General features: G+C 42.6%; 1 protein-coding gene and 1 long non-coding RNA gene across 6 annotated transcripts in view; one reads left to right on the top strand and one right to left on the bottom strand.

Annotated features, from left to right (window-relative positions):
• Positions 1–961: 961 nt before the first annotated feature.
• LOC129633384 (uncharacterized) lies at positions 962–6573 on the bottom strand. 2 transcript variants are annotated; one of them, XR_008705045.1, is made up of 3 exons: positions 6249–6573; positions 2953–3082; positions 962–2321 (listed from the first exon to the last, which is right to left on the bottom strand). It is a non-coding gene; the product is annotated as an uncharacterized LOC129633384 (long non-coding RNA). The 2 variants fall into 2 exon arrangements; XR_008705046.1 differs by having other exon boundaries at positions 6262–6573.
• OSMR (oncostatin M receptor) overlaps positions 4643–26616 on the top strand; it is a 68163-nt gene continuing 46189 nt past the window's right edge. The window contains exons 1-3 of one of the 4 annotated variants that reach the window (XM_055555335.1): positions 4643–4752; positions 4921–4995; positions 23809–23894. In XM_055555335.1, coding sequence (XP_055411310.1) covers positions 4730–4752; positions 4921–4995; positions 23809–23894 — 184 coding nt within the window. In that variant the 5' untranslated portion in view covers positions 4643–4729. Of the gene's footprint in view, positions 4753–4920; positions 4996–5570; positions 5821–5846; positions 6022–23808; positions 23895–26616 lie in introns of those variants that run through there. The other 3 variants (XM_055555336.1, XM_055555337.1, XM_055555338.1) reach the window with 3 other exon arrangements.

The following is a 26616-nucleotide window of genomic DNA, read 5'->3' as shown; positions in this document are numbered from 1 at the left end:
AGTTCCCAAAGTTCCCACCTGACTCTCCCTCAAAGTACTTCCTTCCTGACTGGATTAATGGTCTGTCCTGTAGTATTAATTACTATGCTCATTTTTATTAATCCCCATAACCACAGGCTAAAAGAATAAAAGCAGTTATCCAAGCAAACACATATTCAACAGTATCTCTAAAGCCCATGGAGCAAAAAGAAAAAAAAGAAAAAAATCCAAAATGCTCCCCTGGTGGCTCAGAGAGTCAAGAATCCACCTGCAGTGCAAGAGACCTGGGTTGGATCCCTGGGTCAGAAAGATCCTCTGGAGAAGGGAATGGTAACCCTCTCCAGTGTTCTTGCCTGGAGAATTCCATGAACAGAGGACCCTGGCAGGCTACAGTCTTTGGAATCACAAAGAGTCAGACACAACTGAGCAACTAACACTACTACTATGGTCTGGTTTCTGACGAATTCTGGAATAAGGTGTGAAAACTACTGGAATACGCAGGAGAGGGTGGAATGTGTAGAAGCAATCAATCCTTCAACCAATCTTCCACTAACATTTAGTTCAACCAAGAAACTCCTTTAGAACTATTAAGGATGCTGTTATCCCTCACTTAAATCCACTTAACAGACACTGAAGGAAAACAATTCATACTCAAGTACTTAAAGGAATCTTCTGAAATTCTAAAATATGAAAGCTCCATGTGACCCTATAATATTTAACACCTTGCTTTGTCATTGTCAGCTCCCTTTTTCGTTTGCTTTTGATTTTTAAAAAAAATATACACATTTGGAAATGATAACTGTCTCTTAGCTAGTCAAGATTTATGATATATTTTATATTAGAAACTTTTCAAAATTCCTGTTTTGTTTTTTGCAATATAAGAATACATTTACCAAATAACATTTTAATTTCCATTGTTTTCTTAGAAATAATGCCAATATCACCAACAATCATAACCACAGAAGCATGCTTTAAAACCTAAAAGTGAATCTTTAATATATCAAATGTGATAACATCCAAAAAGAAATAGAGAATTCTTATCCATGAAGGTAATTGTAAATCATCATCCACTACTTACTTGATGAAGCCACTTTTTTCAGAAAACTCCCAATTCCTTCAAATTCTATCAGTCTGGTTATCAAATACTGCCAAATATGTAATTATAGATACTTGTAGCAGTTTAACAAATAGAATAATAATTTATATTTCACAGCTTACATAGATGATTTCATACATCTATATCTATGTGTGTGCTAAGTTGCTTCAGTCGTGTCCGACTCTTTGCGACCCCATGGACTGTAGCCCACCAGGCTCCTCTGTCCATGGCGATTCTTCAGGCAAGAATACTGGAGTGGGTTGCCATGCCCTCTTCCATATTTACATCCATAGACAGATCTATGTAATATTCCTGATACTTATAGGACTGTATTTCCCCTGAGAAACTGGATAGGGTAAGGCTAACTAACATTCCACTCACGTCTCTCCTGTCATAGTGTTGCAGCAAAAATGGAAATGAGTGAATGGCCTTTCGCACATACAAGCCAAACAGGCTTGCAAGAGTTAAACAATCTTGGTCATTCTTTAGCTGCTACTACTAACAAACACTTGTAGTTGGGCTTGTCCTTCACAAAGCTAATTACTCTCTGACTCCGTATAGATTATACCCTACACCTGGCATTCTTGTTCCCTTACAATCGCTTGGAGCATTCTGCATTTCAGAAAAAAAGGCCACGGGCCAATTATTTCAGGGAAACCAGACCTGGTTGCTGAGTTACCTCAGGCCAGCTGTAGTTGTTTTGAAACTTTGCAAAGAATGAAAATGCTAGACCTTCATGAGGTTATAAAACCTCTCTCTATTCCCAAGAGATGGGGCGCAGTACTTGAGCCTGTTATGTATTCCCCTTTGCCAGGCAAAGATAAAGCCATTTTTCTATTTCCTCCAAACTCTGTTTTCGTATTCTTTATTGGCACTGGTGGACAGGGGGCCAAGATTTTGGCAACAATAGTTACATATATGAGACTTTCTGGTGAAAGATGAGGAAGGATGGATCAAGAATCATTCCCAGGTTTTTTGATTTGGTATCTGAGTTAAAGGTTGGGGCATTCACTTAATATAAGAGAATCAAAGGTGGAAAAGTGAAGCATTTGAACTTGAACATATTGATTTTGATGTACAAATAAGTTGGTCTGTAGTTCAGATGAAAAAATTGCAATGGAGAGGAAGATTCAAGGTTCATCGGAGCACAAGTGACCATGGAAATCAGGAGCATGGACATGATCATTCGGGAGACTGTGGATTCAGAGGAGAGAATCAACGATGGAGCCCTGGGACAGGCCAACATCTAGGAGACAGACAGAGAATGAAAAAGGGACATGGAAATGATTAAAGGAAATTTTTGCATATTGAGGTATTTAGGGAAGTCATTCTGGCTTATACACAAGTTAACCTGAATTTAATGCTAACTAAAACAGCCTGTCTCTGACACAGAGAACTCAAACAGGAGCTCTGTAACAAGCTAGAGGGGTGGGGTGGGGGCGGAGATGGGAGGGAGGTTCAAGAGGGAGGGGGACACATGTATACCTACGGCTGATTCATGTTGATGTTTGGCCGAAACCAACACAGTTCTGTAAAGCAATTATCCTTCAATTAAAAAAAATTCAGAAAAAAATACATTGTCCATCTGCTTTAATTATGAAAGAAAAGGGAGCACTGACCAGAAGAATGTCCATGTTAAAAATAAAGATTAAATGCATTATTAAACGCCTCCATTCCTGGGATACCAGGGCTGATACTCGTTCAATAACAAGACTCCCTTTCCAGGTGCCAAGGTCATACTAACTCCCTGTGTAGGTGCTGATCTGTTGTTGTTGTTTTTTTTTTTTGAAACCTTAAAGGAATGTATCCCTGACTTGTTTAATGTTCTTTGTTTTGACAACATATTAAACTCTGCTGAAAACCATACTTCTCTGTACCTTTCTCCTGGCTTCTGCTGCTGGCCAGTGATCCTTGGCATTCCTTGGCTTGAGGCAGAATAACTCCAATCTCTGCCTCAGGAATCACATGGTGTTCCTCCTGGGTTTCTGTGTCCACATTTTCCTCTTCCTATAAGAATAAAAGGCATTGGGTTAATTCAGGCTCAACTTGATGAAATTTGCAAAATCTATATTTCCAAATGGGGTCATATTCTGAAATTCTGGGTGGACATGAATTTTTGGAGGACACTATTCAACCTAGTACATCATCCTAAGGGAATGATCACAGATTTACAGGTGCTACACTAACTAGTCTCTAGAAAGAGGAGTATATGCAAGGAATTAGAATGGTGCACAAAATAAGTGAATTTTATGTGGACACCTGTGGAAGGATGTCATCGAGAGGATGTCCCCTCTGGTTGACCCTCCAACCCCAGACAATCAGAGCCTCCTTATCCCCTCCCCTGTCCTTGGAATATATGTTCTGCTGGCTGTATCTGTACCAGGAGCCATTTTCAAGGATGCAACCTTGACAGAACAATGTGTTATTAAGATCATGGGGTCTGTACACAGGACTGAACCCCATTAAGGCTTCTATATAACTTTTAAGATTCTGGCAGGTGGGTGAGGAGATGTAGAGATTTATTCATCTCGCTACCGTGGGAGACAAGCCTCCTATGTAAGTTCCTTGCTTATTTAAACTGCCACCTACAAAATCAGTCCTGAATATTCATTGGAAGGACTGGGGCTGAAGTTGCAACTACAATACTTTGGCCACCTGATGTGAAGAACTGACTCATTTGAAAAGACCCTGATGCTGGTAAAGATGGAAGACAGGAGGAGAAGGGAACGGCAGAGGATAAGATAGTTGGATGGCATCACTTACTCAATGGACATGAGTTTGAGCAAGCTCTGGGAGTTGGTGATGGACAGGGAAGCCTGTCATGCTGCAGTCCATGGGGTCACAAAGAATCGGACACATTGAGCAACTGAACTGAACCAATCTGAATGGGTCTGCCTCTCCTTGACCTTTGTGTAAGGGGGCCAATTTAGAATTTCACCAGGGGAACTGGAGGGTCCTGAACCAACAGCAGGGAATATTTTGCAACTTAGTTTCTTTCAATTGTTAGAGGAACCCAAAGCAAGTTAAGACTCACTTTGCAGAAATTCATCACACTCAGTATTTTTTTTTTTTTTTTCACACTATGAAAAAGTCAATCAGAAAGCCTTCCTCACCCTCAGGACCTGGTTTGACAGAGCTTCCATAGCCAGATGGCTAAACTAATGGACTCTTTAAAACCCGTAATGAGAGGTGTGGCAAAGTACCTTACATTTATTTAGACACACGTACCTTTAACTTCATTATCATTAAATATTTACTGTATGCATCATGGTCTTCCTGGCAGCATCAGACACAACCTGTCTAAAAAGAACTCTTTCCCTGGGATGGCATTGGGAGGAGCTATTAAACATGGACAAACATAAAAGTATTTGGGCTTTAAACATAAAATCATTTGCACTGATTCTGACATTTTGAGCCATTCAGTCAATTCAAGAAGTGACTCTTAAGATACGATTCATGAGTGGTCCTTCTCCATTACTCCTAGTTCTCCCAATCACTGTGGTACTTTGCAGCACCTGAATCTCATCAGTCTTAATCGCCCAGAGCCAGGTCCCACGGATAAGATTTCAGAGCTGCAGGGCGCCCCTGTCCAGCACCCCAGCCCCACCAATCTCCCTCTGGGTCCAAGGCTGGCACCGCAGCAGCTATATTTAGATGGTTTCCATACCAGATCCCAGGTGGATATGCCTTTAGCTAGTCTATCATATAGCTATGGTGGTGGTGCTTTAGTGGCTAAGTCTTGTCGAACTCTTGCAACCCCATGGACTGTGTAGCCTGCGAGGCTCCTCTGTCCGTGGGATTTCCCAGGCAAGAATACTAGAGTGGGTTGCCATTTCCTTCTCCAGGGGATCGTCCACACTCAGGGATGGAACCAGGCTCTTCTGCATTGCAGGCAGATTCCTTACCGACTGTACCACCAGGTAAGCCCCCATGTAACTATGAACAGAGGGCAAATATGCATTTCAAGGGCCCTGTATTTTGAAATATGTATTTCAAAGATTAAATAGCATTATTAAGAGAAAAAGGAAGCCACGTTATAGCACACATAGCTCTTTGTGTAAGGCTATGGGACAGTTACTGCAAGGACAACTGTATCTGCCAGGGAGTTTCTAGGGAGGAACGCGAACCAGGATCCTAGAATTCAAATTTTATTGCTCTAAACCCCACACAGTCGGAAGTTTGCCTGGAGCGCTTGTCTGTGCCCAAAGAATCTCTGCCGGGAAGCCCAGGGGGTGTGCCTCCAGGCCGGGATAACAAGTGGCCCCGCGGGATCCCACCCGCTTCGCTCCGCTCTGCTCCCGCCCGGGTGGCCAGCCTGCGGGGGCCGGAGCTCCCGCCCGGGTGCCCGGCCCGCCGTTTTCGGTTTCCACTTTTCCTTCCCAGGCCTCGCCCACTTCCTTTCCCACCGGTCCCCGCCCGGCCGCCGAGGCCCGGGGTCCCACACCTCTGCAGGGTCCCATCCGCTCTCCCCCCGGGGGACCCAAAGGAAGAGAATTCCTGTGGGTCCCAGGAGTGCCAAGAGTGCGCAGCGAGACGGGAAATTGCAAAAGTCCTCGGCCCTCTGCCCTCCCCCGCGGCTTTCCCGTAATTCCCGCCCCTGGGCGCGCGCCCCGCAGCTGATTCATAGGCCAGGCGCGGGGTCGGCCCTGCACGTCCGCACCCGCGCTCTCCCGGGTCTCGCACCGCGGTTCGGCAGCCCAGCCGCCGACGACTCGGCCCGGCTCGCGGAGCCCTCGGCCCGCGGGGTGAGTACCCGACCGCGCGCCCCGCTCGCGCCGCCTCCCTCGGTGGATTCTCCGCCGGCCCTTGCCGTCTGGACGCGGCCCGGAGTTCAGCCCTCTGCTCTCCTGCTCAGTGCCCCGAGGCCTCGCGTTTGCTTGGGCTGGGGAGTTCGCTCTGCCCCGAGAAGGGGTTTCGAGGGGTCTTCGCCGGTGACCCGCGGTCGGGTGCGTAACTACTCATTCTTGCCAGAGCGCACGCCGTGCGTAACCACGACGGTGCCCACCCTGCGTTTACAGTCCCCATCCCACCGCGTCCTTCGCAAGGCAGTCGGGGGATATTTGTGGGATTAAAATTCCCATTTGACCCACTTTTGCCTCGTTCCCAGCACCCCAGAGTTACTTGGGTGTTAATTGCGGTCTCCAGCCGTCCCTCACGCTCCTTTAACGCCTACCTGACGGTCATACCTCTCTCGGTCGGGGACCTCTCTCCACCTCCCTCTACACCTGGAAGCGAGAGGCGCTCACACGCAGGTGCAGCCGATAAAGTTCTTGGGGATGCGGTGGTGTCTGGGGTAGACGCCAAGCGAATGGAAGGAGCACCAAGTTGGCCGGTTGGGCGATGGAAGCCTTGTGTTTGTAACCGCGCCGCCTCTCACCCTTTTACAGACAGCCCTTTCCTAGGCAAAAAGCACGGAGGGATTCAGCAACTTGTCCAAGACCATAGAGCTGGCTTCGGTGGCGGTGACGTCGCGGAGCACTGAGAGCCCTTTCTTGACAGTGTTTGGCCGGCTCGTGCCTCCATCCGTCCTGCCTGCCTGTCCTGTGGCTGGAGGCACAGTATTCAGTGCCACGGGGCAAGGGTGCCTGGTAACTGACAAGCTTGAAGGCTCTGAACAAGTTTATTCTCCAACTCAAGAGGGATCAATATAGGCAGAGGCTCTGATAGAACTGAATGCCATGTATTTAATTTGAGCTAGAAGGAAAGAAGCTGTGGATCTTATTCTCAAGTCTAAACTGACTTTAGGACGTGGGTCAGGTTAACTTATGGCCTCAGCCTCTGTTTCCTCCTCTACGAAATAATAACCGTTCACACTAACTATGGATCAGGCACTAAGTACTGTACATACACGAGAATGATTTAAGCTTCACCACTGAGGTGGGTAACAGTTTTCCCATTCTGATTTTATCAGTGAGAAAACTGAGGCCCAGAGAAGTTAAGCAACTTGTCTGTGCTTTACACAGCTAGCAAGTGGCAGAGTCAGGATTTGGCTTTGGAGGCTGCCTGTAAGCACTGTCTGTGTCTCAAACTTTAGGACCCTTTGTGGAGTGCCCCCCGCCCGCCCCCCGCGTATGGTGCTTCATTATTGTAGCACTCTGTCCTCAGAGCGCTTTGCCTCTCTCCTGAGCTGCTTTAATCTGCACTTAGAGACCCTTGAATCTGAAGGGCACCAAATAGTCATAGTGGCCAGGGCTTTCCAGACTTAGCTGTGCCTCAGAATTATTCTTGGAGTCTTTAAAAGCACTGGACACCAGCCTGTTACCTACTCAGAATCTTCAAGGGCATGCTGAGTTTGGCGCCTCTGCTGATAGCTTTCAGTATTGTTAGAATGCCTCCAGTGGCAGGGAGCTCACCACCTAACATTTCATTGTTGGGTAGGGCTAACTCTCAGCTGTAACTTGCCTCCTTGCGGTACCTGTTCTGCCTCCTGTTGTCTCAGCAAATGCGTCTAAACCTTCTGTATCAACGGCCACCTTGAGAGGAAACGGCCGTCTTAGGTGTCCAGTGGGGACTGGAGCCACACCGGGGAGAATACTTACTTACATACTGGGTTTTTCCTTCCACCTCTTTAACCTGAGAGACTGGGGACACCCCCAGTGGTGCTCAGAGGTGTTCCAAAGTCTCTGTTGTTTTTTGTGGCCCATTTGTCCTGAAAAAGGAACCAAATCAGGAAAACGATCATGGTCTGAAAGAGGTGGTGCTGTGATTTGACAAGAGGAAAGAGTGTGTTCTCCTCGTGGGAATGCTGTAGGCTCGAGCAGAAGGAAAGCCAAGCAAGTGTCATCCTGCTCACTTTACAGGAACACTGAGCCCTAGCCCTGCTTTCTCTGGAGGAAGTCCTCTTTGACTGAAAAAAATATATGAAATGGGGAGATACGAGACAGATAAGAACTTGTGAGAAATTCCCCTCCCTCCAAGCAGGATTCCTCATAGTTCTGTAGCGCAGATTTCTTTTATAAAAGCTGTGTCCTTGTGGTCACAACCTTCTATTTGTTTTCAGAAGCTATTTACTCTAGTTTATCTGTTTTATTTTTTATGTTTTAAAAATAATACAAATAATAAATGAATATATATATGACGTATAGGGGGGAAATGTAGAACGAACTTTGTCACTCCTATTCTCACTCAGAAGAGGGAAATTTCAGGTTCGTACCTATTATTCCAAGACTTTTTTTTGGTATACATTTGCAAATATATGTGTACGTGGTGGTTTAGTCGCTAAGTCGTGTGCGACTCTTGCGACTCTATGGACTGTAGCCCGCCAGCAACTCTGTCCATGAGATTCTTCAGACAGGAATACTGGAGTGGGTTGCCATTTCCTTCTCCAATATTATGTTTTAATAAATGTAAATGAGGTCTTACTATCATCGTGCAGCTTACTTTTTCACCCCCAAGTCTTAGACCTCTATCATGTCTGTACCTCTTTTATTAATGGCTACATTCTAAAGTAATAATACTTACTCTTATTTTTCATTATGTTAGCTAGAGATATTTATTCATCCTTTCCCTTATTGATCGACATCAAAGTTAACTAAAATTATTCAGCATTAGCAACAGTGCTTCAGGGAAAATTGGGCATTCACTTTTGTGCTTAAGCCTGAGTGTAATATCCTAGGAGAGAGATTTGTGGATCAAACAGTTTATCCATTTTTCACTTTGATAGATAAAACTCTTCATATTGCACAGCTGACCCACCCGAGGTGCTATTAATAATTTAAACTCAGCACATGAGAATTTGTTTTCCTCATCCTTCCTAACACTGGGTATTATCTTTTTTTATCTAAAATTTCAAATCTGGTGAATGAGTGAAACTCAGTAAGACATTTTAATTTACATTTTGCTGAATACTGCTGCAGAAAGCAATGGCACCCCACTCCAGTACTCTTGCCTGGAAAATCCCATGGACAGAGGAGCCTAGTAGGCTGCAGTCCATGGGGTCGCACAGAGTCGGACACGACTGAGCGACTTCCCTTTCACTTTTCACTTTTATGCATTGGAGAAGGAAATGGCAACCCACTCCAGTGTTCTTGCCTGGAGACTCCCAGGGACGGGGGAGCCTGGTGGGCTGCCATCTATGGGGTCGCACAGAGTCGGACACGACTGAAACGACTTAGCAGCAGCAGTAACAGCTGCAGTTTAATATCTCTAAATATTTATGGATTGTGTGTTTCTTATGTGAATCACCTGTGCATGTCCTTTGCTCACTGTTCTATAGGGTTGTTTTATCTTATGTCTGTTTACTGCAGAAGCTCTACAGGTATTCAGTTTCTTAATCTGTTGTCTCTTATGGATGATGCAAATATTTCTTCTAGTGTAAGCTCCTTTTCCCAAATTTTTCTATTGTGGTAAAACACATAATATAAAATTTACCATTTTAACTGTTTTTAAGCACACAGGTCTGTGTTATTAAGGACATGCCTATTGTTGTGCAAGCATTACCACCATCCATCTCCAGAACTCTTCATCTTGCAAAACTGAAATGCTGTACCCATTAAATGACAACTCCCCACTCTCTCCCTAGCCCCTCACAACCATAATTCTGCTTTCTGTCTCTGAATACTCCAGTTCAGTCGCTCAGTTGTGTCCGACTCTTTGCGACCCCATGAGTTGCAGCACGCCAGGCCTCCCTGTCCATCACCAACTCCCGGAGTTCACTCAGACTCACGTCCATTGAGTCGGTGATACCATCCAGCCATCTCATCCTCTGTCGTCCCCTTCTCCTCCTGCCCCCAATACCTCCCCCATCAGAGTCTTTTCCAATGAGCCAACTCTTCGCATGAGGTAGCTAAAGTACTGGAGTTTCAACCTCAGCATCATTCCTTCCAAAGAACACCCAGGACTGATCTCCTTCAGAATGGACTGGTTGGATCTCCTTGCAGTCCAAGGGACTTTCAAGAGTCTTCTCCAACACCACAGTTCAAAAACATCAATTCTTCAGCGCTCAGCCTTCTTCATGGTCCAACTCTCACATCCATACATGACCACTGGAAAAACCATAGCCTTGACTAGACGGACCTTTGTTGGCAAAGTAATGTCTCTGCTTTTGAATATGCTATCTAGGTTGGTCATAACTTTCCTTCCAAGGAGTAAGCATCTCTTAATTTCATGGCTGCAATCACCATCTGCAGTGATTTTGGAGCCCCCCAAAATAAAGTCTGACACTGTTTCCATTGTTTCCCCATCTATTTCCCATGAAGTGATGGGACCAGATGCCATGATCTTCGTTTTCTGAATGTTGAGCCTTAAGCCAACTTTTTCACTCTCCTCTTTCACTTTCATCAAGAGGCTCTTTAGTTTCTCATCACTTTCTGCCATAAGGGTGGTGTCATCTGCATATCTGAGGTTATTGATATTTCTCCCAGCAATCTTGATTCCAGCTTGTGCTTCTTCCAGCCCAGCGTTTCTCATGATGTACTCTGCATATAAGTTAAATAAGCAGGGTGACAATATTCAGCCTTGACATACTCCTTTTCCTATTTGGAACCAGTCTGTTGTTCCATGTCCAGTTCTAACTGTTGCTTCCTGACCTGCATATAGGTTTCTCAAGAGGCAGGTCAGGTGGTCTGGTATTCCCATCTCTTTCAGAATTTTCTACAGTTTATCGTGATCCACACAGTCAAAGGCTTTGGTGTAGTCAATAAAGGAGAAATAGATATTTTTCTGGAACTCTCTTGCTTTTTTGATGATCCAGAGGGCGTTGGCAATTTGATCTCTGGTTCCTCTGCCTTTTGTAAAACCAGCTTGAACATCTGGATGTTCACGGTTCACGTACTGCTGAAGCCTGGCTTGGAGAATTTTGAGCATTACTTTACTAGTGTGTGAGATGAGTGCAATTGTGCGGTAGTTTGAGCATTCTTTGGGATTGGAATGAAAACTGACCTTTTCCAGTCTTGTGGCCACTGCTGAGTTTTCCAAATTTGCTGGCATATTGAGTGCAGCACTTTCACAGCATCATCTTTCAGGATTTGAAATAGCTCAACTGGAATTCCATCACCTCCACTAGCTTTGTTTGTAGTGATGCTTTCTAAGGCCCACTTGACTTCACATTCCAGGATGTCTGGCTCTAGGTCAGTGATCACACCATTGTGATTATCTGGGTCGTGAAGATCTTTTTTGTACAGTTCTGTGTATTCTTGTTACCTCTTCTTAATATCTTCTTCTTCTGTTGGGTCCATACCATTTCTGTCCTTTGTTGAGCCCATCTTTGCATGAAATGTTCCCTTGGTATCTCTAATTTTCTTGAAGAGATCTCTAGTCTTTCCCATTCTGTTGTTTTCCTCTATTTTTTGCATTGATCGCTGAGGAAGGCTTTCTTATCTCTTCTTGCTATTCTTTGGAACTCTGCATTCAGATGCTTATATCTTTCCATTTCTCCTCTGCTTTTTGCTTCTCTTCTTTTCACAGCTATTTGTAAGGCCCCCCCAGACAGCCATTTTGCTTTTTTGCATTTCTTTTCCATGGGGATGGTCTTGATCCTTGTCTCCTATACAATGTCACAAACCTCATTCCATAGTTCATTAGGCACTCTATCTGTCAGATCTAGTCCCTTAAATCTATTTCTCACTTCCACTGTATAATCCTAAGGGATTTGATTTAGGTCATACCTGAATGGTCTAGTGGTTTTCCCTACTTTCTTCAATTTAAGTCTGAATTTGGCAATAAGGAGTTCATGATCTGAGCCACAGTCAGCTCCCAGTCTTGTTTTTGCCGACTGAATAGAGCTTCTCCATCTTTGGCTGCAAAGAATATAATCAATCTGATTTCCGTGTTGACCATATGGTGATGTCCATGTGTAGAGTCTTCTCTTTTGTTGTTGGACGAGGGTGTTTGCTATGACCAGCGCATTCTCGTGGCAAAACTCTATCAGCCTTTGCCCTGCTTCATTCTGTACTCCAAGGCCAAATTTGCCTGTTACTCCAGGTGTTTCTTGACTTCCTACTTTTGCATTCCAGTCCCATATAATGAAAAGGACATCTTTTTTGGGTGTTAGTTCTAACAGGTCTTGTAGGTCTTCATAGAACCGTTCAACTTCAGCTTATTCAGCATTACTGGTTGGGGCATAGACTTGGATTACTGTGATATTGAATGGTTTGCCTTGGAAACGAACCAGAGATCATTCTGTCATTTTTGAGATTGCATCCAAGTAGTGCATTTCAGACTCTTTTGTTGACCATGATGGCTACTCCATTTCTTCTGAGGGATTCCTGCCCACAGTAGTAGATATAATGGTCATCTGAGTTAAATTCACCCATTCCAGTCCATTTCAGTTAGTCCATGAATACTCCAGGTACCTCATAGAAATGGAAGAGTCTTTGCAGTTTTGTAACTGGCTTATTTCACTTGGAAAAATGTCCTCAAGTCTCATCCCTGTTGTAGAATGTATCAGAATTTCCTTCTTTTTTAAGGCTGAATAATGTTCTATTGTTTGTATGTACCACATTTTGCTTATTCATAATGTTTTATTTTTAAATATCTTTTGCTGCACAGAAGTTTTATTTATTTGTTTTTAAATGTGTTTATTTTATTTTTGTCCGTGCTGGGTCTGTGTTGCTGCGTGGGCTTTCTCTAGCTGTGGCGAGTGGGGGCTATTCTTCTTGCGGTGTGCAGGCTCTTCACGGTGGTGGCTTCTCTTCTCGCAGAGCACGGGCTTCAGTGGTTGCAGCTCGTGGGCTCTGGAACACAGGCTCAGTAGTTGTGATACCTGAGCTTAATTGCTTCGTTGCATGTGGGCTCTTTCCAGACCAGGAATGGAACCAGTGTCCCCTGCATTAGCACGTGGACTCCCATCCACTGTACCACTAGGAAAGTCCTGCAAGAAGTTTTAGATGTTTGTGTAATCGGCTGCAATCTAATCACTTACGTGCTTTGTCTAGGTTAGAAAGACCTTTTTCACCTGAAAATTATTTCTAAGCTTTTATTTTTTTTCTAATACTTTTATTACTTTGGTTTTACATTTACCTTTTCAAAATACCAGATTTTTGTATAAGATGAAAGGTAAAATGTCACAACTTTTTTCTTAAGTTTTAAGCATTTGATCATTGAGGCTCTGAGTGCTCACTTCTGTCTGATTCTTTCACAGTCCCTCAGACTGTAGTGTGCCAGGCTTCTCTGTCCGTGGAATTTTCCAGGCAAGAATACTGGAGTGGGTTGCCATTCCTTCTCCAGGGGATCTTCCAGACCCAGGGATTGAACCCACATTTCTTGCATCCCCTGCATTGACAAGTGGATTGTTTACTGTTATACCACCTGGCCTGGGAAGATATAGTTGATTCATATGGTATATTTATAATCATACTACTTTTTTCCAACTCATCTGAATTCTATTATTTACAGCAAAATAAATTCCTGTTTATATAAGGACTTGTTTGAGGATTCTATCTTATTTCATTGATCTATTTTTGTCTCTTCTTCTGCCAGTTTCACTCATATCCCTGCATCACTTCTGCTATAACTTCAGTTCAGTTCAGTTGCTCAGTTGTTATGGACTGCAGCACGCCAGGCTTCCCTGTCCATCACCAGCTCCTGGAGCTTGATCAAACTCATGTCCATAGAGTCCGTGATAGCATCCAGCCATCTCATCCTCTATCGTCCCTTTCTCCTCCTGCCTTCAATCTCTCCCAGCATGAGAGTCTTTTCCAATGAGTCAGTTCTTCGCATCAGGTGGCCAAAGTATTGGAGCTTCAGCTTCAGCATCAGTCCTTCCAATGAATATTCAGGACTGATTTCTTTTAGAATTGACAGATTTGATCTCCTTGCAGTCCAAGGGACTCTTAAGAGTCTTCTCCAACACCACAGTTCAAAAGCATCAATTCTTCGGCGCTCAGCTTTCTTTATAATCCAACTCTCACATCCATACATGACTACTGGAAAAACCATAGTTTTGACTAGATGGACCTTTTTTGGGAAAGTAATGTCTCTGCTTTTTAATATGCTTTTAACTATGTCATAGCTTTTCTTCCAAGGAGCAAGCATCTTTTAATTTCGTGGCTGCAGTCATCATCTGCAGTGATTTTGGAGCCCAAGAAAAGAAAGTTTGTCACTGTTTCCATTGTTTCCCCATCTATTTGCCATGAAGTGATGGGACCAGATGCCATGATCTTAGTTTTTTGAATGTTGAATTTTAAGCCAACTTTTTCACTCTCCTCTTTCACTTTCATCAAGAGGCTCTTTAGTTCCTCTTCGATTTCTGCCATTATGGTGGTGTTATCTGCATATCTGAGGTTATAGATATTTCTCCTGGCAATCTTGATTCCAGCTTGTGCTTCATCCAGCCTGGAATTTCACATGATGTACTTTGCATATAAATTAAATAAGCAAGGTGACAGTATACAGGCTTGATGTACTCCTTTCCCAATTTTAAACCAGTCCATTTTTCTATGTCCAGTTCTAACTGTTGCTTCTCGACCTGCATAAAGGTTTCTCAGGAGGCAGGTAAGGTTGTCTGGTATTCCCGTCTCTTTAAGAATTTTCCAGAATTTGTTGTGAAGTCAAAGGCTTTAACATGGTCAAGGAAGCAGAAGTAGATGTTTTTCTGGAACTCGTTTGCTTTTCCTATGATCCAACGGATGTTGGCAATTTGATTTATGGTTCCTCTGCCTTTTCTAAATCCAGCTTGTACATCTGAAAGTTCTTGGTTCATGTACTGTGGAAGCCTAACTGGAAGGATTTTGAACATGATCTTGCTAGCATGTGGAATGAGCACAATTTTATGGTAGTTTGAACATTCTTTGGGATTGCACTTCTTTGAGATTGGAATGTAAACTAACCTTTTCCAGTCCTGTGGCCCCTACTGAGTTTTCCAAATTTGCTGGCATATTGAGTACAACACTTTCACAGCATCATCTTTTAGGATTTGAAATAGCTCAGCTCGAGTTCTGTCATTTCCACTAGCTTTGTTCATAATAATGCTTCCTAAGACCCACTTGGCTTCATACTCGTGATGTCTGGCTCTCGGTGAATGACCACACCAGCATGGTTATCCAGGTCACTAAGACTTTTTTTGCATAGTTCTTCTGTGTATTCTTGCACGTCTTTTTAATCTCTTGTGCTTCTGTTAGGTCCGCCTACTGTTTCTGTCCTTTATTGTGCCCATCTTTGCATGAAGTGTTCCCTTGGTATCTGTAATTTTCTTGAAGAGATCTCTAGTCTTTCCCATTCTATTGTTTTCCTCTTATTTCTTTGCCTTTTTCACTTAAGAAGGCTTTATCTCCCCTTGCTATTTTCTGGAACTTTGCATTCAGATGTGTTTATCTTTCCCTTTCTCCTTTGCCTTTCACTTCTCCTTTTCTCAGCTGTTTGTTAGGCCTCCTCAGACAATCATTTTGCCTTCTTGCATTTCTTTTTCTTGGGGATGGCTTTGGTCATTGCCTCAGTGAGTAGCAAGCAGTGCTTACTTTTTCAAACTTTTACCAGTGCTAGGTATTAAGTCTTTTAAGTCAGCTTTGCCAATTGGACACCACACAGACGCACACACAGATATAAACAATTGCAGCTTTAATTTGCATGTATTTAATTATTAGTGACAGTGTCTAGTTTTCCTTTTTTATTTTTGGTTATTAATATTTCTTTCTCTTTTATAAATTACATAATCATGTCATTTATCAGTTTTTCTTTGGAGTTTCTTATCTTTTTCTTATTGATTTCTAAGAGCTGTATATGTATTAGGGACATAACCCTGTGACATGAGTATTGAAACTATTGTTCCCAGTTCGGTTTTAGACCTATTATATGTCTAAAATATTTTCAGTGTTCATTTGATTGTTATAGCAGTCTTTACTTTTGCTCCTGGTTTCACATCATGCTTGGCAGATTGTACAAGTATTCATCTATGTATTAGTCAAGTAATTGTTTCTTCCATTTTTGCTGAGATAATTAAATAAAACACTTTATAAGTGTAGAGTACATGATAATGATTTTACTTACATGCATCATGTTTATCACAGTAAGTTCAGTGAACATCCATTATCTCATATAGATAAAAAATTAAATAGAAAAAATTTTTCCTTGTGATGAAAACTCTTAGGATTTTCCTCTTTTAACAATTCTCATGTATAACATGAAACACTGTTAATGATCTTTATCATGCTTGTATTTATTTATCTTATACATAAATACATCCCATGTATTTATTTATCTTATAACTGGAAGTTTATACCTTTTGACTGCATTATCCAACTCTCCCTACCCTTACCTTCTGCCTCTGATAATCACAAATCTGATTTTTTTTTTCATAATAGTTTATTTGTGAGGTGTAATCAGCGTTCAACACTGTGTTAGTTCCTGGTATGCAACATGGTTATTCAGTATTTCAGTACATTTCTAAATGATCACCATAATTAAGCCTAGTCATCTGTCACCAAAGATATTACATTGCTATTGACTATATTCACCGCACTGTCCATTTCATGTCTGTGGCTCATTTATTTTGTAACAGGAAGCTTATGCGTCTGAAGTTCCCTCATCCATTTCCCTCCTTTTCTCCCCGCTTCCCTCTGGCGACCACCTGTTTGTTTTCTGTATCTATGACTTTGTTTCTGCTTATAAATTACCTATGTTCATTTTTTAGATTCCGCATACAAGTAAAATCATATAGTATTTGTCTTTCTCTGACTTGTTTCACTTATAATAATCTGTAGCTCCATTCATGTTATTGCAAATTCCAAGATTTAATTCTTTTCTATGGCTGAGTAATATTCCATTGTGTATATGTGCCACATCTCGTTTATCCATTTATCTATTGATGAGCGTTTAGGTTGCTTCCATAGCTTGACTATTATAAATAATGCTGCAATGAACTAGGGGTACATACATCTTTTCAAATTAGTATTGTTTCCTTCAGATAAATACTCAGAAAAGAATTTGCTTCTTCATAGCAAGCTTCCCTGATAGCTCAGATGGTAAAGAGTCTGCCTGCAATGCAGGGGACCCAGGTTTGATCCCTGGGTGAGGAAGATCCCCTGGAGAAGGGCATGGAAACCCACTCCATTATTCTTGCCTGGAGAATCCCATGGACAGAGGAGCCTGGTGGGCTACAGTCCATGAGGTTGCAAAAGCTTGGACAAGGCTGAGCGACTAACACTTTCACTTTCATGGCAGTTCTAATTTTTAATTTTTAGACTAACCGCCAAGCTCTTTTCCATGGTGGCTGCACCAATTTACATTCCCATCAACAATTCAAGAGGATATGTATACTTATGACTGATTCACTTTACTGTTGGGCAGGTATACATATGTATACCTGTGGCGGATTCATTTTGATATTTGGCAAAACTAATACAGTTATGTAAAGTTTAAAAATAAAATAAAATTAAAAAAAAAATAAAGAAGGAAAAAAAAAAAAAGAAACCAATACAACATTGTAATCAAGTATCCTCCAATTAAAGCTAAAATTTAAAAAAATGCAAAAGATTTCCTTTTCTCCACATTCTCATCAGCATTTGCATTCTTACAGTTATGAGGTGATATCTCCTTGTAATTTTGATTTGTATTTCGCTGATGTTTAGTGATGTTGATCATCTTTTTCTGTGACTCTTGGCCATCTGTGTGTCTTCTTTGGAAAAATGTCTACTCAGGCTCTCCACCCATTTTTTAATTGTGTGGGTTTTTTTTTTTTTTTTCATGTTGAATTGTATGGGTTCTCTGTTTATTCTAGTAAATTTAATGGTCTTGCATTTTTATCTTTGTTCATCTGGATTTTATTTTGTTGAAGGAAATGAAGCTATACCAATAATGATCAAACTAACATTAATTGGGCTTACTATGTGTATGATCTCATAATCTCATTTGATCTTCATGGCAATCCTATGAGGTAGGTTATTTAATCTTATTTCACAGAAAAGAAAATGAATGCCCAGGTGGTTTAAGTAACTTGCCCATCGTCATACAGTTAGTAAGTGCCAAAAGGGGGATTGACTATAAGTAGTCTTATGTCAGAGTACCTGTATGTAACTATTACAGCTTCCTTTTCCCACACGTATTTGGATTAGTACCATTTGGGGGAATAATGTATTTTTTTCAAATGAAGTATCGCCTTTGGCATTTACCAAATGCTTGCATATTCTTTGGGTCCAGGTTTTGCAGTTCTTTGACTTCACATACAACAGAGACTCACCTTTACTCCCAGCTGGAATCACAACTAAATGTTGCTTTAAAAAAGCAAATGAGCAGTGTGTGAGTCAGTTGAGCCTCATAACTGAGGACTGATCTTACACAACTGGTAGAAACACTTAGCTGGATAGGTTTAGAGAGCAAGGGAGAAGTGCTTGAACCCTGGGCATACCTCTGGAGGAGGAAGGGATGGTGAAATTGGAGTGAAATTACCCTGTGGGTTACCAGTGTAACAGTGGAGGCCCTTTCAAAGGCAGAGTGTTACTCGCTCAGTCGTGTCCGACTCTTTACAACCCCACGGACTTTAGTCCTCCAGGCTCCTCTATTCATGGGATTCTCCAGGCAAGAATACTGGAGTGGGTTGCCATTCCCTTCTCCAGGGGATCTTCCTGACCCAGGGATCAAACCCAGGTCTCCTGCACTACAGGCAGATTCTATACCTTCTGAGCCACCAGGGAAGTCCATTCAAAGACAGGGCTCTTTAAAAAACTATAAGAAGAATGAGACCTGGAAAATGTGGGGATTCTCTAAGAAGTGAGCAACTGTTTGTACTGCCACGTAGAACTCTTCCATAAGATACACACCCTGGGCACATATCGTGTTTCAACAACTTCTTTCTTTAAAATAGTATTTGCATATAACATCATTAGGGCACTGAGCCAGTTTTGAAGAGGTTGGCAACACACCCATGTTCTTGGGAAGCAAGTGACTGATTAAACTGCTTCTCATGGGGATTATTTGCAGTGGGGAAACTTCCCAGGAATAAATATTTCAGTAATGACTGAACAAGAAGCGCTGACGAAGAGGGACAGATTTTTCAAAATCCGTGCTTTTACTACACATGTAGTATTTATACCGAGGGATGCTCAAAGGCCATCTTCTTTTTGCAAAGAGACAAGATTTGAATGAGAAGTTCTACAAAAAAGTGGGTGATTTTTTTTTTCTTTCCTCCCATTTTCCCCCCAGAGAAAGAATGTCAGTGAAAGACATGTATGAATTAGGCAACATTTGACAACAGAAAATGTAGACAGGCCTGAAAAGGAATCTATTTTAATTAAAATTTAATGCAAAGAAGAAATAATGCAAGAAAATTGGTACAAGTTTTTACTCATTAAATGGATATTGACTGGGTAGCAACTATATTCTGGAACTGTGATAGACAGTGGGGAATAAGATCCAAGCCTGTCCTCAGGCACTCATAGTCTGGGTGGGAATAATGGAGATCTGAAAAATAGAAATAAAAGATTTGGTCTATATCCATTAATCCTATGGTCCTAATGACAGTTACAAAATATATACTACAAACTTATCTACGTAAACTAGATAAGCAACAAGGAATTACTGTGTAGCACAGAGAACTATATTCAGTATCTTATAATAACCTATAATGGAAAATAATCTGACTATATATATGTGTGTGTGTAGCCAAATTGCCTGCTATATACCTGAAACTAACACAATATTGTAACTCAACTATACTTCAATTTTAAAACACTAGGATTTTTTTTTTTTAAAGAGAAATAACATTGCCGATGGGGAGGGGAAGGGACAGTTAGGGAGCTGGGGATGGACATGTATACACTGCTACATTTAAAATGGATAACCAACAAGGACCTACCATAATAGCACAGGAAACTGCTCAACGTTAGGTGGCAGCCTGGATAGGAGGGGAGTTTAAGGGAGAATGGATACACGTACGTGTATGGCTGAGTCCCTTCCCTGTTCACCTGAAACTGTCAAAACAGTGTTGATTGCCTATACCCCAATACAAAATTTAAAAGGTTTTAAAAAGAGAGAGAGAACAGATTTGAGTAAGAACAAAGGCATGCAGTTGAGGCAGAAAAGTATTTTTCCTGTGTGAATTCTGCTACCTCGTACTTCCCAGACTTTCTTTTCTCATTGCAAACTGGATGCAGCCTTGCTTCTCCCTCACAGTTGTAGAGAGAGAAAGCCTGTTGAATGAATGGGAGGACTGGGGAATTAAGCAGAGCTTTGGAGGAAAAACCAAGCCCTGAGTGCCCATTGGGGGAACGTGCCAAGCGGCCGGCTGATGCCGGACACACCAGCCCTCATCCTTGAGGTGATGTAGGAGAGCCTAGCCTGGTCCCAGGTTTTTGTTTTGATCTGGTCACGGGGCACGGTACACAGTGTGAAGTGCCCCAGAACTACATGCTCGGACCTCTTTCTCTTTTCTGTCTATTCTCCTCTTGGAGATCATCCAGTTCTGTGGCTTTATACGTGTGCACTGAAAACCCCTGGGTTTGTCCCCTGAGCCAGGACCCCTTCCATGGACTGCACACTGTGTAGCTAGCTGGCTACTTGACATCTCATTTGAATATCAAGTAAGCATCTGAAGTTAAGATGTCACACATTCAGTCCCTGATACAGCCCACTGAATCATTCTTCTGCTTCTCCGTTAGTGGTGATTCCATTTTCCAGGCACACAGTCCAGAATTCTGAGAGCCATCCGTGATGTCTCAGTTTGTGACCACCCCACACGTTCTGCCAGCTCTGTCTGTAAAATCTCTCCCGAATTTCATCACCCTTCCCACCGCCGCTGCCGTCCCTGCACCGCCGGGGTCTAAGCCAATATCTGTCTCCCATGGACCACGGCCTGAGCTCGCTCCTGCCACTCTTGCCCTGTTCAGTCTCTTCTCATTCAGGGTCCTTCCTGTGCAAGACCACGTTATTCCTTTGTTTAAAAGTCACCAGCAGCTCCCATCTCACTCTGAGTAGAAGCCAAAGTTTGTAAAGTGTCTTCCCTGCCTGCTCTCCCTTTCTGTGTGCTGTCTCATTTCTCCTGTCAGTCACCTCCTTGCCCCCTCCAAGCCCCGGATCTGTGTCGTGTCTTGACTATGCCCAGCGCTCAGCTCCTCAGGACGTTTGCACAGCTCACCCCCTCACCTCCGGGTCTCACAGGGAAGAGCTGATGCACTCAGAATTGGATCACCCGAGGAAGACTGACGTAGGAAGGGTGGAGGGGAGCCACGTGGGCTGTGCGTCCAGTCACCTGGGGCCGTGGATAAGAATTCCTGGTATCTGTGTTTTTCCCACAGTGTTAGGCTCTGTGCCTGCAGGAAACCTGTTCACAGGGCATTTCCCAGAGGGGGCTCTACAGCAGGGAGGAGCCCCACGGCAGGAAGGAGCCCCACAGCAGGGAGGAGCTCCACAGGGCTCCCTGGAAGGTTCTCCCTCATGACTCTTGCTCTGCAGGTTTCGATAAATGTTATTGATTTTACTGGAAGATTTTCAGACAACAGCTAGGACTCCTAGTCCTTCTGCAAAACGTCCTGAGTGATCTGGAGCCTGCAGTATCTGGATGGTGGCTGCCTAGTCACAACACTGGACAAAACCACTATGCTCTGTGCAGGCGGTGACCACTGGCTCACAGCTGCCACCTGTCCAGTGGGTTGTAAAACCATGCCTGTGAGAACTGATGAAAAGAAAACCAGGACATTCGATGGCAGCTGGAGCTGAGGTCCCCAGTTTCACAACCAGCCATGTGAGATGGTGGGAAAGGGCAGGGCTTCAGACAGGACTGTCCTGGTGATTCTACCCAGACCATAGACATAGGTCCTTTGTAAATTACCATATCTTCAATTCTGTTATATGAGAACTTGTGTTCTTTAGTTTCTGGTTACCCTTAACTGGTAGGTGGCCTCTAACTCCTAGTTTTAAGTTTCTTTGCCCCATGACTTGTTTAATTTTTGTGACTTGGTAGATATTTGATTTACTGAGACTCCACCTTTTAAGAAACATTTTAAATAGCCCTTTCATGTGGGGGCTTTCATGAGCCCTTTCATGAGCAAGGAAATAGCAACCCACTCCAGTATTCTTGCCTGGAGAATCCCGTGGACAGAAGAGCCTGGTGAGCTTCAGTTCATAAGGTTGCAAAAAGTAGGACACAATTGAAGCGACTTAGCATGCATGCTCTTCTCACCATAGCGAGTCCTTGTGTTCTTGTGTGATGTACATGTTAGGAGGATGGGACCCTGTGCCATAGACCAGTATTGGATGGATATTTAAATGCACAGTGAGTATCAAAACCCCACTGTGGCATTTTCCTTTGCCTTCACTTTGGTTTTCAGCAGAAGCTCTTTTCTCTTGAGTCAGTCTTCCTCCCGGCTTTGATATTCAGTTGTAGTAGGAACCCATCTGAAGTTGTCTGTAGACATTTCAGCAGGGTGTGAATGACCTGTTGTCAACAGTTGAAATAGCAGGAAGCGGTGCTTAAAGGATCAGGAAGAAAAGCTGTCGTTTGCAGACTTTTGCTACTGTGTAAGCAGATCTGACCACTCGAGAGTAATTGACTGGTTTGGTTTACCCTCTTCCTGTCTTCACTATTGTTCCCATTTCGTGTAAAATGCTGTTTGAAGAAAACAAATGGATAGTGTGGGCAGTGAAAATGGATGATCTGGCTCACAGAACATCCAGCTTTTGATGACCCTAAGCAGACTGGATGGAGGTAAAAGTTGACTTTGAATTTTTCTTTGTTTCTCTTTGCGATGAGTCAGAGTTTGCAGTAGAAAAGTGAAATTCAGTACTTCCCCTGACTAATGTGTTTATTATTAAGTGAAGAACACATTAGCCTTCTTGAGACCATCCAGCTTATTTGTTGTGCCCTCACATTGTACAACGGTCAGAGACCTGATGAATCAGCAGAGCTCTTTTGGCCTGTAGTTCATAACCCTCTTGGAAGACAAGAGCACCAGAAGGTCTCTTGAACAAGAACAATGCCACTCTGCCTGTCCCCTTCAGAGATGTGTGAGCGTTTCTCAGGTGACATTTTACGGAGAGAGACAGGGAAGAGGGAAGGTGACTCCCCTGCAAGGCATCAGTTCGAATGGAGCTCTTCTGAGAGTGTGGCTGGGTTTTTCTGCTTTATCTTTCTTCACCAAACTTTGCCTGGTGTGAAGAGATTGGTGACTCCATTACCTGTTGCCACACAGCCTCAGCATCCCATCTGGGAAAGCTGCCTAGCTGCTTTCTGACCTCGGCTGGCCGGGCTGGAGCGGCGCAGGTGACTCACCTCTGTCTCCTGTGTTACTCATCCTCCTTTTGGGGCCAATAGAATAGCCCAGAAATGTCCTTTTCGTGCCAGAGGTGGAAACAGAAAAGAGGAAATACATAAAGTCTTTTGAGGCCCAGGCTCCAAGGGGACACATTGTCATTTCTGCCTCATTTATGAGCCGAGCAAGTCAGATGCAGCAGGAAAATCAGCTCATCGTGGGGTAGGGCTGGAAGAGGACTCCAAATTCACAGTGACAAGGTGTGTGGATATAAGGAGGAAAATAGAGTGGGAGCCGTTCTAAAATTTACCTATTTGTTTTTATTTGTGTGGCTGCATCGGATCTTCATTGCAACATGAGTGATCTTTGGTTGCGGAGCAAGGGCTTCCCTAGTTGTGGTGCATGGGCTTAGCTGCCCCACCTCATGTGGGATCTTAGTTCCCCTGACTAAGATTCTAACCCTCATCCCCTACATTGGAAGGTGGATTCTTGACCACGGGACCACCAGAAAAGTCCCAGAATGAAAGCCTTTAATGTCATTATCTTCCACAATAGGTTCAAAGAAACCTGCTCACATCTAAAATTAAATTTCTCTTCTTTGCAATTTATCTTTTTCAGGAGGCGAGACCCTATGGCTCTCTTTGCAGTCTTGCAGACAACATTCCTCTTGGCATTGCTGCCCTTGAGAACTTACCAAAGTGAAGGTAAGAAGTGGAAAGAACAATAAAGAAAAAAAAAAATCACATAGAAAAAAAAAAACCAAGGTAACTGGTGCTTTGGAGAAAAATGAACAGATCATTTTTCTTTGGGAATTACCGGGAATTGGTGAGTAGCAGTGAGTAATTTAGTCTCCACCTTCCTGATCTTAATGGCTTATTTTAGTAAGCTACACCTTAATCCTGATTTCCTGGCCAATGGAAACTTGTCACTAGACTTAATCCCTCAGCATTTCATGATCAATATATGATCTGTTGCCATTGGCAGAGGAGTTCCTTCTGTACTTGGTGTGTAGAAATGGGTTATGTGATCAGAGTTAGAACAAGTTGGAATGTCCTCCATTCATTGGAGAGGCCATTGCTTCCACAGTAATATGCTAAGTGCTGAAATGCTGTTTATGGCTAAAGAAATAGTATTTGTCTCTTAGCTACTTACCCAGTGAAGGTGTGTGTATGCTCGGTCACTTCAGTCGTGTCCAACTCTATGTGATCCTAAGGACTATAGCCCACCATTCTCTGCTCTGGAGAATGGGATTTGTTGTATAGTATACTTATTAAAGTATAGTTAATATAAAGTATACATACTATAGTATATGTAGTATAAATATATATGTATTATATATAACATAAGTGTATATGCTAGGAAATTATACTATATATACTTATTAAAGTACATATACTTTAATAAGTTTACTTTCACATATATATTTAAAATAATACAATATATGATGAAAGTTTTTACCTTTAATGTTAGTTTTTCTAGAAATAACATCATATTTTATGGCTGCAAGCTCTCCCATCTTATGAATGGGCCACAGTTTGTTTCCTTGAGTGTGTTGGAACCAGATGGAGAAACTGGTGGGGAAAGTTGGGAGCCTGTGACTAAGTCTATGGCTATCTGGTTCTAAGCCCGCTCTTTTTGGCCACACACCAATACTGTGTTGTCAAGAGCTGGGCCAAGAGCCCAGGGTCCTGGTTGGATTCTGTGACCTTGGGAAAGTCGCTCCCCTTTTTTTAGCTTCAGTTTCCTCCTCTGAAAAACACTGGGACTGGACTGAATCACCTCCGAGGTCTCTCTGTCTCTCTGACTTTACCTTGGCATTTCCTACCATTTCCCAAGGAAGTCCTAGATTGCTTTCCATTTCAGAAATAGCAGTCAGCTATTTCTGACTGCTGTCTACTGAGTACCTGAGTCAAGCTCCTCTTTGTCTAAAGCATCACAAGGTAGCCTTCTAGAGCTTCCCGAAGCACTGGTGATAGAGGTTAGGTGACTCACCAATTCAGTGATCAGTCACAGAGTGTCTGCACTGTGACAGGGATGTTACAGTCTTGATTTCAGCAAGATGAGTAAGACTTAGTGCCACCTCTGTTCAGCTCACGGTCTGCGGGGAGCCAAACCAAACAGGCTATGAGCGCATGCTGTGATCAGGGTTCAAATATGGGGTGGGAAAAGCTGCAACGGGAAGAAGAGACTGTTAGGAAGGACGAGTTATTAGTGAGGGGCAGCTGCTCAGGCAGGCACTTGAGATCGTGCCGGGGCTGTGCTGGATCTCTATCACTTGAGATCTGCTGTGGGTAAGATGTTGTGCCAAGTTCTGGGGACTAGAGTTCATTCCAAGATGCAGGACTCTGCCCTCCAGGAAATGTGAATCTAGAGTGAGACTGACAGCAACAGATGACCATACCGTACAAGCAAGGTGAAATGAGGGCTTGGAAAGTGGGCTGATTTTGTATGCACTCTGCTTCTCTACACAGTTATTAAAAATAATCCAACCACCCCCCCATTCCATAAGGGTTCTGCCTTTTCATTTTCCTAAATCTCCCTTTAGTTCACTTCCTAAATCTCCCTTTGGTTCACAGGTTTAGGGAGAGAATGAATAGCAGCTGTTGCTTTCTGCTGTCTTTAACTAAAAAATTGAGACATTTTATTCACAAAGGAATAAAACCTCTAATCAAATAATGATAGAGGATGACTTTGTTGGGCTTTGAATGTTCAGGAATCCCAACTTATTTCATTTGCCTTTGAATGAATGGGGCATGATAACTAATTCCCTAAGCTCAAACTTGTTAAGAATCAGAATGCCAATTTATTAAGTTTAAGTGGGGAGTAAAACATAGAAATATAACCAGGACTCAGCCTTCTGGTGCAAATCAACTCAGAAGACTAAATTATGCATTCTGAAGTGTCATCTTAGTGATATGAACTGGATATCTTAAAGGAATATTTCTCTTAAAATCTAGCATATTATATGGTTCTGAAAGTTATACATGTTTTCTGGAGAACATCTGCAAAGTACAGAAAAGCATAAAACAAGAAAATTAAAACCAACACGATGTTGTAAGGTGATTATCCTCCAATTAAAAATTAAAATCACTCAACCTCACCATCCAGAAATATTGACTGTTAACATTTTAGTTTTACTTTTCTTTATAGCTTTTTAAAAATAATGGAAGTGCTTTAAAAAATATAAAATGGAGTTATAGTTCAATGTGATTTTTTTAAATGTATGAAAAAGGTCAAGAAAAACTAAATGATTTAAACTTGGCAGTGGAGTGAGAGTGGAAATGGTAAGGAATACCAATACCTGTATTGGTTGAAAATTTTTGTCATGATCATGCATATTTTAAAAATAATACTTATTGATGTGAAATTTACATAACATAAAATTACCAATTTATGAGTAAAGTGAACAAATCAGTGGCATTTAAT

This window comes from Bubalus kerabau, chromosome 18 (assembly GCF_029407905.1).
Source record: "Bubalus kerabau isolate K-KA32 ecotype Philippines breed swamp buffalo chromosome 18, PCC_UOA_SB_1v2, whole genome shotgun sequence".
In the NCBI taxonomy this organism is placed as follows: Eukaryota; Metazoa; Chordata; class Mammalia; order Artiodactyla; family Bovidae; genus Bubalus; species Bubalus kerabau.
The sequence above is the reverse complement of the archived record's forward strand: the minus strand, read 5'-3'. Positions and strand labels throughout refer to the sequence as shown.